At 56.6% G+C, this 13,588-nt stretch overlaps 1 protein-coding gene across 1 annotated transcript in view; it reads right to left on the bottom strand.

The window, feature by feature from the left end:
* Positions 1-13,588, bottom strand: part of ARHGAP39 (Rho GTPase activating protein 39) — a gene marked incomplete at its 5' end in the record, with an annotated part of 60,235 nt that overhangs the window by 15,284 nt on the left and 31,363 nt on the right. The window contains 2 exon segments of the mRNA XM_009895474.1: positions 3,884-4,989; positions 5,023-5,294. Coding sequence (XP_009893776.1) covers positions 3,884-4,989; positions 5,023-5,294 — 1,378 coding nt within the window.

Genomic DNA, 13,588 nt, shown 5'->3' with positions numbered 1-13,588 from the left:
CGCTCCACCAGCTGGGCCACAGCCACGTTCTTCCTCCAGGCCACCCAGGGAGAAGCAAAGGACCACGTGGGTTGGGGACATCAGCCTTCTCCAGCCAAGTCCACCCCAGCAGGCAGCGTCGTCAGGTTGGGGAATGACAGGGGCAGCAAAACGTGATGGATCCTCTGCTGCTAGTGCCGATACAAAATTAGCTTCAGCTCTAATTAGCACAGTCCTAAATGAACTTGGGGGATGCCCAGGGTTACAAGAACGGGACAAGCAACCAGGCGTCAACGGCAGTTGGCCATGACCTCCTGGCACGGCGCTGGCACGGGGCTGCCACTGCCCGTCCCATGGGGTGACCTTCCTTTCTGCTCAAACCCAGAGGCAAACCCAAGCACCCTGTTGGGGGAAGGAGGTGCTGGTGGCACGTGGACAGGGCTCAGATGTCCCCCCCCAGCACGGGGCCAACATGGGGACACAACGTTGGTGACACTGGGCACGTCCCCGTCGCATCTCCTGTGCATTTCTCTCCTCTGCCAGGTCTCCGCATCTCCCCATACGTCATCCCCAGCGTCATTTTGCTCCCATTTTCTTCTCTGGACAACGTGATAACCCTCCGCACAAAGGTCCTCACCAGGACCAGCCACAGGTCTGGGCCCACCACAAGGGGCTTCCACTTCACCCAATGTTGAAGGTTCCCCAGCTGATGGGGGTGGAGGAAATCAAGTTAAAACCACACACAATCTTAGACATGATCATCGAATGGTTTGGGTCGGGAGGGACCTTCAAAGATCATCTAGTCCAAGCCCTCCACCATGGGCAGAGACATCTTCAACTTGACCTTGAACACTTCCAGGGATGGGGCCTCCACAGCTTCTCTGGGCAACCTGGGCCACCCTTGGCTCGAAATCTGCTCTTCCTGGAATGGGCATCCATGAGCTTGAGGACAACCATCAGACAGAAGGTCAACCAGACAGAAATGCCCGGGCAGTGGAGAAGAGTCCCACCACATCCTGAGCTCCACACAGAAGGCACAGGATCACTAAAGGTGGCAGCTGTTCCTCCTGGCCAACGTGAGCCACCCAAAGCGGATTTGGAGCTCTCTGGTTTTGGGTTTGAACCTCCTCGTGAAGCACCGAGTGTCTGAGGACACTTGCGCACGGGGAAGTTTCTCCTTCTGCCTTCGGATGCAACACCCCATTGGTTTCCCTACGCGTTCCCATGGGCAAAAAAAGCCCATTTTCTAGATCCTTTGCCGTTTCCCAGGTCCGTGGCCAGGATTCCTTTCCTCCTTGCTGACACCAAGCTCCACCTTCCAGGCAGTTTTCCGGCTCGAATTGCTCTCACCAGGGTAACTATCACCGTCCATGAGGTCATCATCCATTTTTAAAAAGCCGTTAGAGCCTTTCCTGGTGTCCTTACATCAACCCTCGATGCATCCAAAAACAAATCGTGTGGTCTACCTCTGGAAACCCTTGTCTTCACCTCCCCACGGCCCATCTCTGGGCTCCTCTGGCCACCGGGATGTGGGCAGAGTCACAGTCCTTGCCCAGTGCAGGACACTGCAGGTCAAAGGGACAGATATTGGGAGGGGAAAGGACACGAGAGCTGAAAGCCAGAAGCCAGGAGCTGCTGATGGGAAACATCTGATGGGTTGGAAGATGGGTACAGGGGATGCACCAGCTCCAGAAGGTCCAGGCCAGAGCCCACGGGTGGCTATCAGCAGCTGGAGGGCTACACTGTCACGAGAATGTTCTGTGACAGCCCCAGGAGCTCCTCTGGGGTGGGAGCTCGAGGCAGGAGGGGTCTCCAGAACTCAGCGATGGGATGAGGGACAACAGTTTTTAACTGGAAGAGGGGAGATTTAGATGAAATATGGGGAAGAAATTCTTGACTGTGATGGTCGTGAGCCCCTGGCGCAGGTTGCCCAGAGAAGCTGTGGCTGCCCCATCCCTGGAGGTGTTCAAGGCCAGGTTGGACGGGGCTCTGAGCAACCTGGTCTAGCTGAAGATGTCCCCACCCATGGCACAGGGCTGGACTAGATGGACTTTAAGGTCCCTTCCAACTCTAACCATTCTGTGATTCTATGACCAGGACAGCTCAGTCCCAGAGAGGGGACAGGCGGCTCAGAGCCCTGGGAAGCAGATCCTGGAAAGCCGGTGTGCTCATGGCTCTTTCATTCCAAGGTTCTGAGGGACCAGCTTGCCAAGGACCAACTCCTTTGAGGGACCAGCTTGCCATGGACCAACTCCTCTGAGGGACCAGCTTGCTAAGGACCAACTCCTTTGAGGGACCAGCTTGCTAAGGACCAACTTCTTTGAGGGACCAGCTTGCCAAGGACCAACTCCTTTGAGGGACCAGCTTGCTAAGGACCAACTCCTCTGAGGGCCCAGCTTGCCAAGGACCAACTCCTTTGAGGGACTGGCTTGCCAAGGACCATCTTCTTGAGGGACCAGCTTGCTAAGGACCAACTCCTTTGAGGGACCGGCTTGCCAAGGACCAACTCCTTTGATGGACCAGGTTGCCAAGGACCAACTCCTTTGAGGGACCGGCTTGCCAAGGACCATCTTCTTGAGGGACCAGCTTGCCAAGGACCAACTTCTTGGAGGGACCAGCTTGCCAAGGACCAACTCCTTTGAGGGACCAGTTTTCCAACTACCAACTTTTCTGAGGGACCAGCTTGCCGAGAACCAACTCCTTTGATGGACCAGCTTGCCAAGGACCAACTGCTTTGAGGGACCAGCTTGCCAAGGACCAACTGCTTTGAGGGATCAGCTTGCCAAGGATCAACTTCTATGAGAAAGCAAATCTGGCAGCCGGTCGGCAGCGCTGTCAATCCCAATGTGCCAGGGAGGAGACCAAGACAGGACCTGCATGTGATGAGATGGGACAGTCTGCACCAGATGGATGGAGCTCCTCAACTTACTTTCAGTCCTCCCTGGGAAAAACTCCTGCTGTAACTGGAAATTGCCTGGGACTTACTGGTGGGTCCAGTGATGGGTTCAACCACCGCTTGGATGGCTGGAGCTGGGACAGCGGGTCAAGACCTCAACTCCAACGTGGCGCTGCCTGGTCCTGCTCACCGTGGAAGCCAAGGGCCAGTGGCGCCGCTCCAGCACCTCGAACTGCTACGGCTAGGAATCATCCGGTGAGCAAACCCTCATTTGGGGTGGAAAGGGGATGGTTTCCTCCATGTTCTTAACCCGCTGTGGTCACCTCCCCTCATTCTGCAGAGGGGACATCTCTGCTTATGCAACTCCTCCAGCCGGACGGGGACGAGATGTGGCATTTTGGGTGTCCCCAGAATCCAGCGCTTGTGGAGGATGCTATGAAACCCGGGCTGAGCCGTCACGGATCGCTAAGGGAAATCTCCCGCACCGCCGCCATCTGACGGTGCCGCGACATGAAACACAAGGAGATGAGTTTCTGCCCAGCTCACGACCCCCGTGCCATGTGCCAGGAGGACCACCACAGCCGGGGATGGGCACTCGAGGCCCCTCTGGGAGCTGGGTGGGTGCTCGGGGTCCAGGAACTGGCTCCCACCAAGCAGCAGCAACACCGTGGGAGAAGAAGCAGCACCTGAAGCCGCAGCACAAGGCTGAGGCCACCACGGTTGCAGGGGTGCCCTGTGCTGGCACTTGGTGGTTAGGAAGACACGAGATGGCCCCGGGGACCATCCCACCGGATTTGCAGCGGAGGTAGGGATTTAAACCGGCTTCACAAGAAGAAGGAGGTCTACCCGGGAGGGCGGTGGGGACGCCGCGCTGCCACGCGGTGCGCTCTTGCCCAACCTGGCCCGGCACCTGAGGAGATGCCGCCCAGCGCGTGAGGGTTGGTGGCGCGGGGCACGTGGTATAGTCCCCACCCCAACGCTGAGGAGGACATCCCCGAGGGACGTTACCTGAGAGGGATGAAGGTAGGGCTCGGGGGAGGCCAGGTTGGTGGTCTACACGGAGCCGCTCTTCGCCAGCAGGATCTGGGGGAAGCCCAGCTTCTCGAAGGTGTTCCTCTTCCAGTGCTTGTTCTCCTGCTGCGCCAACGCCTCGTCCTCGCTGAAGGCCCTCACTACCGGACCCGGCATGGGCAAAGGGAGGGCGCCGTCGCTCTCATAGCCCGAACCGTCCTTTTGGGAGTCCCAGCTGCTCCGTTGCTTCATGTGGTAGTGGGCTTGCTGGGCTTCCCAAGCCAGGCGCGCTTGTGCCAGGAAGGGCTCGGGGAAGCCCCGTGCCGCCTCCGCTTCCGCCGCTTTGCTCTCCGTACGGTTCATTGGTGACCTGTTGGGTCCCGGGGTGGCTCGTTCCTCGCCCAGCATCTGCTCGCCCAACACCTCCCGGTCCCCTGAGCCATCTGTGGAGGAAGCGTTGGGGTCATGGGATAGGGAAGGCTTTCGGCTTTTCCTCTTTCTGGTGGAGGGTGAGTAGCCGGTGGAGGACAAGGTGTCCTGTTGGCTGGACCACGACATGGAGTCCTCGCCCTGGGCCACCTGGCCACCCGTTGGGCCAGGGCAGAAGTCGGGTCCTTCCATGCTGCTGTAGTCACCCGATTTGATCTCCAAGCGTTGGTCCCGGACCAGGCAGGGGCTGTGCTGCAACGAGTAGGAACCTCCGATGGGGTTGGGGGAATATTTGTGCCTCAACCCCGTCTTCATCTTGGGGCTGGAGCCCGACTGCTCCACGTAGACCAGTTGCCTGACGTACTCCTTGCCGGCGGGGCTATATTCCAGGCTCATGAACCGGTCGGGACACTTCTGCTTGGTGAGGACCAACTGCTGGTAGGGCGAGTTGGAGCCTTGCTTGGGCGACTGGAGGAAAGGGTGAGGTTTACGGATGGGCGACTTCTGCGGCGAGCCGGCTTTGTAGCTGCCGCTGGCTTCGTACTGCATGTCCACGGGAGGTTCGTCGTAGATGGGAGCCTGGTACTCCATGGGGGGTTCCTCGTAGAGGGGGGGCTCGTAGGCGTAGCGGGGCGAGGAGGGTTGCGACTCGCTGGAGTGTTTGCGGTGCTGGGCTTGGAGCGGGGAGCAGAAGGAGTCCCCCCGGCCGAGCAACGGCGAGCAGCTGCCCACGTGCTCAGCCCTCTTCAAGAAGGGCGACTGCTTCCTCTCCGGGAAGAAGACGGAGTTGTCGGCGTCGGGGGCGAAGGTTTGGAGGTTGGGCGACTGTTGGCCCCCCGAGGGTCGCCGGGAACGGGTACCCGGTTGGTTTTCGGGCGCGTAGCCGTTGCCTTGGTGCATAAGGAAGCTGGGCTCGCGGTCGGTCACCTTGATCAGCATCCGCTCCTTGGTGCCGGCGTTCCATCGCAGGGATGACGTCCTGCAGGGAGAAACACAGCGCCGCCATCAGCGAGCGAAGCCCCCTGCCTCCCCCCATGCTCACTGGTGGACAGACATCCCCAGACATCCCCATATCTCTGTCCCCGGGACCTCCCCAAGATCCTCGGCCGCAGCAGAGCCCAAAGGATGGACGTGCCCAAGCACCCCAAGCCTCTCTCATCAGGTGAGGAGCATGGCAGTGGTGGAGGCACCGGGACATCGCCACCGTCCCCAACGCAGCAGTGGTGACCCACAGCCTTCTCTGGCTCCCACAGACCTCAGCAACCCTCAGGGTGCACGAAGGACGAGCAGATTGGACGGCCAAGCCCTGAGAAACCCATGACACCCCTTGGAACATACATCTAGGAGATAGACCTGAATCAGCCCTCCCCTTCTTCTTGGTGCTTCTTGGAGCCGAACAGTGATGGAAGAGCGAGCAAGACAAGTCTCGGGGCAGATGTACATCGGGTGACATTCTCGGGGATGTTTGGGAGCGCAGTCCTTGCAGGGAGTGGGGACTGACCCCACCACGGTTTCCCCCTGGGACCGGCCCCTTGCTGGGTTCACCCATCCCAGGGTGAGAAGGAGAAGCCGCCTCCTCACAGTCCCATCTCTCCCACCTCTTCTCGCTTTCCGTTGTTCCTCGCAGCAGCCAGGATGAACCCATCTCACCCCCCTCCATCCAGCCCCCTGCCTGGGATTATCCCCCTCCCCCGTTACGTTAACCTCCTCCGAGTTACGTTAAAAAAAAAAACAAAACAAAAGCCAAGAAAAAAATTAATAATCCCAAGCATCGCTCAAAAAGAAGTTGAAGGCAAAAACCGTCAAGACACTCCTTGAAATCACAACCCCGACCTGTGCAGAGATGTCTGAGCCAGCAATGTGCCCTGGTGGCCAAGGGGCCAATGGCATCCTGGGGGGCATCAAGAAGAGTGTGGCCAGCAGGTCAAGGGAGGTCATCCTCCCCCTCTGCTCTGCCCTGGGGAGGCCACAGATGGAGTACTGTGTCCAGTTCTGGGCTCCCCAGTTCAAGAAAGACAGGGAACTGCTGGAGAGGGTCCAGCAAAGGGCTACAGAGATGATGAGGGGACTGGAGCATCTCTCTGATGAGGAAAGGCTGAGGGACGTGGGGCTTTTTAGTCTGGAGAAGAGAAGACTGAGGGCGGATCTTCCGAATGCTGATAAATCCTTCAAGGGAGGGTGCCAGGGGGATGGGAACAGTCTGTTTCCAGTGATGCCCAGTGACAGGACAAGAGGGAACGGGCACAAACGTGACCATAGGCAGTTCCACCTAAAGATGAGGAAGGCCTTCTCTGCTGTGAGGGTGGCAGAGCAGTGGCACAGGCTGCCCAGAGAGGTGGGGGAGTCTCCCACTCTGGAGCCATTCCAAACCTGCCTGGACGCCGTCCTGTGCAACTGGCGGAGGTGCCCCTGCTCTGGCAGGGGGTGGCACTGGGGGAGCTCCAGGGGGCCCTTCCAACCCTGACCATTCCATGAGTTTGAGGGGAGGGACAGCTTAGCCACCTGCCCAAACCCGCACCGTGCACGGACACCTCGGTCTCCAAAGGGACGGAGCACAAGCTGCACTTGATGAGATGGAGATGAGAGCAGCAGCTGCACTCCATCCCCTTCATTGCCCAAAACCCCACCCCTAGAGCCAGCTCCAGATGGGATGAGCATCTCAGCACGGCTGCGAAGATGTTCACGGTGCCCACGGAGAGGCAAGTGGACGCCAGAGTGGTGGTAGGGGATGCCTCCGGCTTCTTTTTCTCAATGCTGAAGCTCACTGCATTCCTCAGCCACGTCACATCCCGTGCAACGATGTCCCCGCACGCATCCACTGAACGTCTTTCAACGCGGAGCATCCTACAGCATCTCACTGTTGCGTGACCCCAAACCCGCGCGGCATCGGGCTGGAAAATGCCTGGTGGAGCCTGTTTTCGCACATACAACATGCACGCGTGACCAAGCACCGACGGGGACCTTCTCAGTTCTGAGATGTGAATAGTCATCCCCAAATCGCCACAAAATGAGCAGCTTCTGTGGCAGTCCTGGTGTGACCAGGGGTGAAAGCTCAGTTGGGCGACGCGTTGAGCGCGCCAGGAGCTTACCGGAGACCAACTCATCCGCAAGTAAAAAAAAACCTGGAGCCTCCAACCAGAGCCTGGAGGAGACCTCCTTCACCACTACCTGAAGTCTACCTTCTTGTGAAGGCATTTGATAGTCCTGGTGGGTAACATTTCTGGATGATGACGCGTCCTGCAAAGCTGGGTCTCCCATCACCGATGCTCCAGCAGCACGTCTGTAGGTTCTCCATTTCAACCCTATGCAAACCAGCAGTGATCAAAGAGGTGGTTCCCCCCCCCCCCCCCCCCCTGACTTATGCAAACCGGCAGGGATCAAAGAGGTGGTTGCCGCCCCCCCCCCCTTTATTAATTATTCAGAGGTAGAAATAATTATAATCTCCGAATCATCTTGGCCCTGCAGGATTAACTCCTTGGGATTGGGTTGCGGAGAGGGGCAAGGCTGGTTGGGCTCCACCTGGGCTGCTCAGGGTCCTGGGATGAACAAGAAAGCCCAAAGGCTGGGGAGAAACTCAACCCATCGCAAACGAATCCACCTCTCCTGGGGCAGCTCTCAGCTGGCAAATCATCCACCGTGGAAAAACTGCTTCTCTACAGGAGGGTGGACATCAAGGCTTGGACCAACTCGAACTTCAAGTTACCACCTCCACACAAAATCAAGTGTCAAAGACTTGGAGGAGCAGAACTTCAGCCAAGCTTGGGACAGCCTTAAACATGTCTACGCTGCTCCGGCCTCACAAGCAGCTATCTCTTCGTTTGGGATGTTGCCCGCCACTGTGTTCTCTCCCAAACACTGGGTGACCTTTGGGCACCAACCCTTCTCCAGTGCTCTGTGAAGCCCGTTGGTGGGAAACGTGCCTGTTGGGAAGGGCAGGAGCCGGACACCACCGGCTGCAGCCTTGTCACCCGTCTCGGGTTCGTTCTCCAGGGTTGTCCCAACCTACGGTGTCTCCAATGAGGGATACGGTGACCTCACACCATGAAGAGCTGGCCCAAGAGCTGGCTCATGCTTCTGCTCCCTTCCACATGAAGCAGTTGATGATATGAGACCCTGAGTTACTGCCAACTCCACAGTGGATCTCTTGAACCTGGTGACCTGAAGGTAGGAGGGTCCCATGGCTTTCATTGATTACAGGTCACCGGAGCCTCTTCTCACGATGAAATATCCCAGAGATGAGGGAGGTTGGTGCCCAGCAGAAGAGGGCCTTCCCACCCCTTTTTGGCAGCACGCACCATCTCCAGATGCCCCACCACCAGCACAGCTCTCAGAAGTCATGCTGAGCAGCCCACCAGCCTTGGATCCAGTTTTGGTGCCCAAACCACCCCATCTGACATCTTGCCCAATGCACACTTCTCACCACCCACCGCTCTAAGTGGATCTCGTGGATCCTGAGAGCTGGAGGAAGCTCTCCTTATGCCACGTTACCACATTAAATAAGAATTAAACCTTCTCCCCTGCTTTTGTGGAAGCGCTTCTACAGTGAGATCTGCATCATGTCCTGAAGGTTGAAGATGGCTCCTTCTTTCTTCGAGAGGACATCAGAGCCACCAGCTCTGGCCAGCTCATGTTGTCTTCCCCACTTCTCCACCTGCCTAAGACCACACTTCGATTTTCCTCTTTGCTACCCCAGTTCTCTCCAGTCTTTTCCACCTTGTACAGAAGATTTCGTGGCCACTGGTTCGGGAGGTTCTGCAAGAAGAGGCCCTTCTGCTCCCACATGACCTGGCACAACAAGGTGGCACATGGACCACCCCAACCAACAGAGAGGATTTTCATCTGCTCAATCCACGTTTCAAGTCCTTGGGAGGTGCCATCGAGGCAGGGGACACTCAGGAGGAAGAGCAGAGGTGGTTTTTATGGAGGCGCTGAAAGCATCGCCCGTCTCGCAGGAGGGATCCGAGCAGGAGTTCGCTGCTGTCTCCAAAGCACAGGGAAGCACATCGTGTTACCAATTCCTCGTCGAGTCCCCCGCTGGCACGGAAGATACCGGAGGCACCGCCTGCGACACGTCTGGGAGCACAGGCTGCTGCTCTCCCAGCTCATTCCTCTCTCGTTCTCAGTTGGTTTTGTTTCTTCTTTTTTCACAGCCACTTGTCCTTTCTGTCCTTCAGGAAAAGGTGGAGCGAGTCCAATTACTGAGTTTTGCAGAAAAATGCCCACAAAGAGGCATATATAAATATCTCCCCGCATGAGGCTCCACCATCTCCTGGCACCCTGCTTGTTGCTTGCCCACGGCTTTGTCCTCTCTCCAGGGGATGTTGGGAACAATTTCTTCCTTTCCTTTCTGCCGCAGCCTTCCGAGCTCCCGAGGACTTGAGCCTTCTGCCAGCTTCTTGCCCCTGGTGACTTGCATGAGTTTGGGTTCCTCCTGCTCCCTCCAGAGTGGTTGTTGGATCTTAACATCATCGAGCCTTTCCGGACCTCCGAAACTCTCTCCACGACTGTAGCAGCATGCCCCGGAGAGCACAAACTATCGGGGCAGGGTGATGAGGGAAAGCCTTGCTAGGTCAGAAACGCCAACAGTTGGCCGCATCGCCCAGCATCAACAAGCTAAAACGATGAGTGAGGTGAGAAGATAGATGTGCTACGGAGAGCGCCAAGGACCGATTTCATCCCCTGCTTGCTCCATCATTAATGGGCAGATGACGTCTCAGCAGCACTGAAAGGACCGGGGTGGCAAGTCTGGAGCCGGTGTGATGCCAGTGGGCAAGAAGGGATTACGATCCCACCAACAACAAATGACCTTCCCACTGCTTGCATGGATTCTAACCAAGGTCTCCTCTTCCTTCATCAATTATCCAACCATAGAGAACACTCATTTATTTTCACCACGGTCACGAATTGCAGTAATTACAGGCTGGGTCACTTAATCCACCCTGCGGTACCCAGCACACCCTCGTCACCTCCTCTCTGGCTTACACCACCGGTTAGGACCACGGTTGAGCAGCCACCGGGACAGATGAGGACTGGCATCTTGAGGATGATGAACCAGAAGAAGAAGGGATGGATAATCGGACCAAGGCTGGCCAGAAACCTGGGCAATCAGACCGTGAGCAATGCGGCAGAGCTGCTGGAACAGGACACTCCAGCTAATCCCACGGGGCTGCGTGTCACCAGTTCTGGGTTCCTCACGTGCTTTTTGATGCTTCCAGTGCTGGCTTTCCCATGAAACATAAACATATGGGGCTTTGAGCAACCCGGTCTAGTGAGAGGTGTTCCTACCCAGGGCAGGGAGTTGGAACTGGATGATCTCCAAGGTTCCTTCTGACCTAAACCATTCTATGATTCTATGATTCCATGATACTCAGCAAAGTGATGCTGCTGGAGCGGCATGAGCTGCCGTCAGTGTGTCACCTTGGTGCCACCAAGCCGCATCGCCTCTCGCTTCCACAGGCAACTCTGGTAGAGCAGGACACACAGAAGGTGTCCCCAAAGCCCTTCAGATACACTGAGGTGACACCAGCTGGACCACAAAGGCCAGAGGACGATGGGGATGTGTGGCCGTTCTCCCGCATTGGTGAAGTTATTTGCAAAAGAGCAAGACATCTCCAAAGCTACGGGAGATCAACCTGCTGGTGTTTCTGCTAAAAGGAGGGGACACCGGCACCTGAGAAAGGAGATAAAACCAGAGGAAGTTGGGGGGACATCTTCCCCCGACACCCTGAAATGTGGTGTTCCCCCAATTCCCAAAGTGCAGAGCCCGGATCTGCAGCCGCGGGCACTTCATCTGCATCGACGGAGAAGGTTTCGCAGCAACGCCGGTACGTTTTCCAACGACTCCTCCTCTTGCACGGACATTCGCCCTGTCCTGCCATCACCCGTGGGTTTTTGGCAGCAGAGGAGCATCGGGGAGAAGGAGGGAGAGCTGCAAATCAAGAGCAGCTCTGCAATGAAGAGCTGCGTGGTCCCATGCCCTTTTCCCACCCCAAGAGCTCCCGACCTCCAAGCTGAAAACTTGGGTACCACAAAGCACCAAGGGATGAGCACCAAGCGATGCTGTGCAGAGAACCAGCCTTCGGATCCCCCACTGTCCCCATATGGACACGAATCCCAGCCTAAGGCCAGGTGTTTTAACTCTTCTGCATCAAGAAGAGTGTGGCCAGCAGGTGGAGGGAGGTCATCCTCCCCCTCTACTCTGCCCTGGGGAGGCCACATCTGGAGTATTGTGTCCAGTTCTGGGCTCCCCGGGTCAAGAAGGACGGGAAAAAGCTGGGGAGGGTCCAGCAAAGGGCTACGGAGATGATGAGGGGACTGGAGCATCTCTCTGATGAGGAAAGGCTGAAGGACTTGGGGCTGTTCAGTCTGAGGAAGAGAAGACTGAGGGGGATCTTATCAACGCTTATCAATCCTTCAAGGGAGGGTGCCAGGGGGATGGGAACAGTCTGTTTCCAGTGGTGCCCAGTGACAGGACAAGAGGGAACGGGCACAAACGTGACCATAGGCAGTTCCATCTCAACCTGAGGAGGGTCTTCTCCGCTGTGAGGGTGGCAGAGCAGTGGCACAGGCTGCCCAGAGAGGTGGGGGAGTCTCCCCCTCTGGAGCCATCCCAAACCCGCCTGGACGCCGTCCTGTGCAACTGCTGGAGGTGCCCCTGCTCTGGCGGGGGGGTGGATGAGATGATCTCCAGAGGTCCCTTCCAACCCCCACCATTCCGTGAGTCTGTGAAACCAGGTGAAAGCACCTCTTAATCCCCGGATTTGCGGCTCGCGTTAATATTTCAGGCAACAGCCCGCGTCTGGCAACAGCACACACGAATGAAAAAAAAAAAACACAACCAAAAAAACAACCACCAAAACAACCCCGCGAAGCAGCCCTGCCCGTCAAACCGTCGAGCCAAGGCAGCGCTCTCAATCAAAATATTAAGTAACAGCAACCAATAAACCTGAAAGCTCCATCGCAGCTCCCCGGATTATTGCTGACTGCTAGAGAAGCATCGCTCCGGACTAAATTGAATTTTCTGCCTGCAAAAAGGACTGTTTGCACAAGGTCTTTTTTCTTTTTCCTTTTTTTATTTTTTTGTGGTGAAATCGCTGCAGCCATTGTGCCCACCCGCAGCTCAGTGCACCCCCCCGCCCCTGGTAAATGAAAAGCGACGCTGCTGGAGAGGCGAGCGATCTCCGCCGCGGTTTTCCCACCCTCCTGGCACAGGAGATCCTCCAGAAATTCCAAGTATTTCTGTTATCTCCGGCTTGGCACCCGGGTTCCCTTCGCTATTTTCTCCTTGCTGGAGAATGCAAGATTTGCCTTCCGGCTCCCCGGTAGGTTTCCACCACAAACCACTTCCCAAATCCCTCTAACCTACCGGCAAAATCAAGCACATTTTGGCAAATTTGCCTGATTTCCACGGGCTGAATCACTGCCTTTTTTCAGGAGGGGCATTTTTTCCAAACCACATGAGCGATTTCCCCTCCGAAATCTCCCCGCCTCCTCAAATAACCCCTTCCCTGAACTTCTTCCAGCCTTTGGGAAGTCAACGACAGAGGTGAGAAGTGAAATCTCTGTCTCCCTCGACCAAGAATTGCTTTTACTTCCAGTTGGGTTTTACCGGAGAGACATAACCCATCCTCATCCCCCACCACGTCTCCGCCATCCCCGACGGCGAAATCGAATTATTGCGATGCCGGCAATAATCGGGATCATCCGCAGCTCTTGTTTTCCTTAAAAACCACCACGGCGAGCCAAATCCTTCGTGATTTGGGCTGCGCCGCCTTTTAACGCGGCTCCATTGAATCAGCGCGGGACTTGCGAATAAAAAGCGCGGGGTGCAGCTGGGCTTAAGCGCAATTATTTTAACGGCGTCGTCGGGGCTTTTAAAGGAATGACACCGCAACGCTTCTCCACAGGAGATGTAAAAGTGAGCACATTTCCCCAAACCGACCTAAATACACACATTTTTCCAACATGGGTTTGCTTGTCCCAGTGTTATTTAGACTTTGCAGACGATGAGTGCAATTTAGCGCCAGGATTAAATGGGGTTTTCCCCTTTCGGTGTTGGGGGGGGGGAGGCCCTTAATTAGAATCATTAATTCAAATATATTGGTTTCCAACGTCCTGTGAAGGCGTGGGGGCTCGCATCCACTAGAAAAGCACGGGGGATCCCCGGGGTACCCCACCACCGCCCTGCCCACGCCACCGTCCCCACCGTCCTCGCTCTTCCTCACCTTCCTCCCCCGGCCGCGGGAGCCGGACGCATCTCCTCCCCGCGCCTCC

This window comes from Charadrius vociferus, unplaced genomic scaffold, assembly GCF_000708025.1.
Source record: "Charadrius vociferus isolate BGI_N301 unplaced genomic scaffold, ASM70802v2 scaffold901, whole genome shotgun sequence".
Lineage (NCBI taxonomy): Eukaryota > Metazoa > Chordata > Aves > Charadriiformes > Charadriidae > Charadrius > Charadrius vociferus.
The sequence above is the reverse complement of the archived record's forward strand: the minus strand, read 5'-3'. Positions and strand labels throughout refer to the sequence as shown.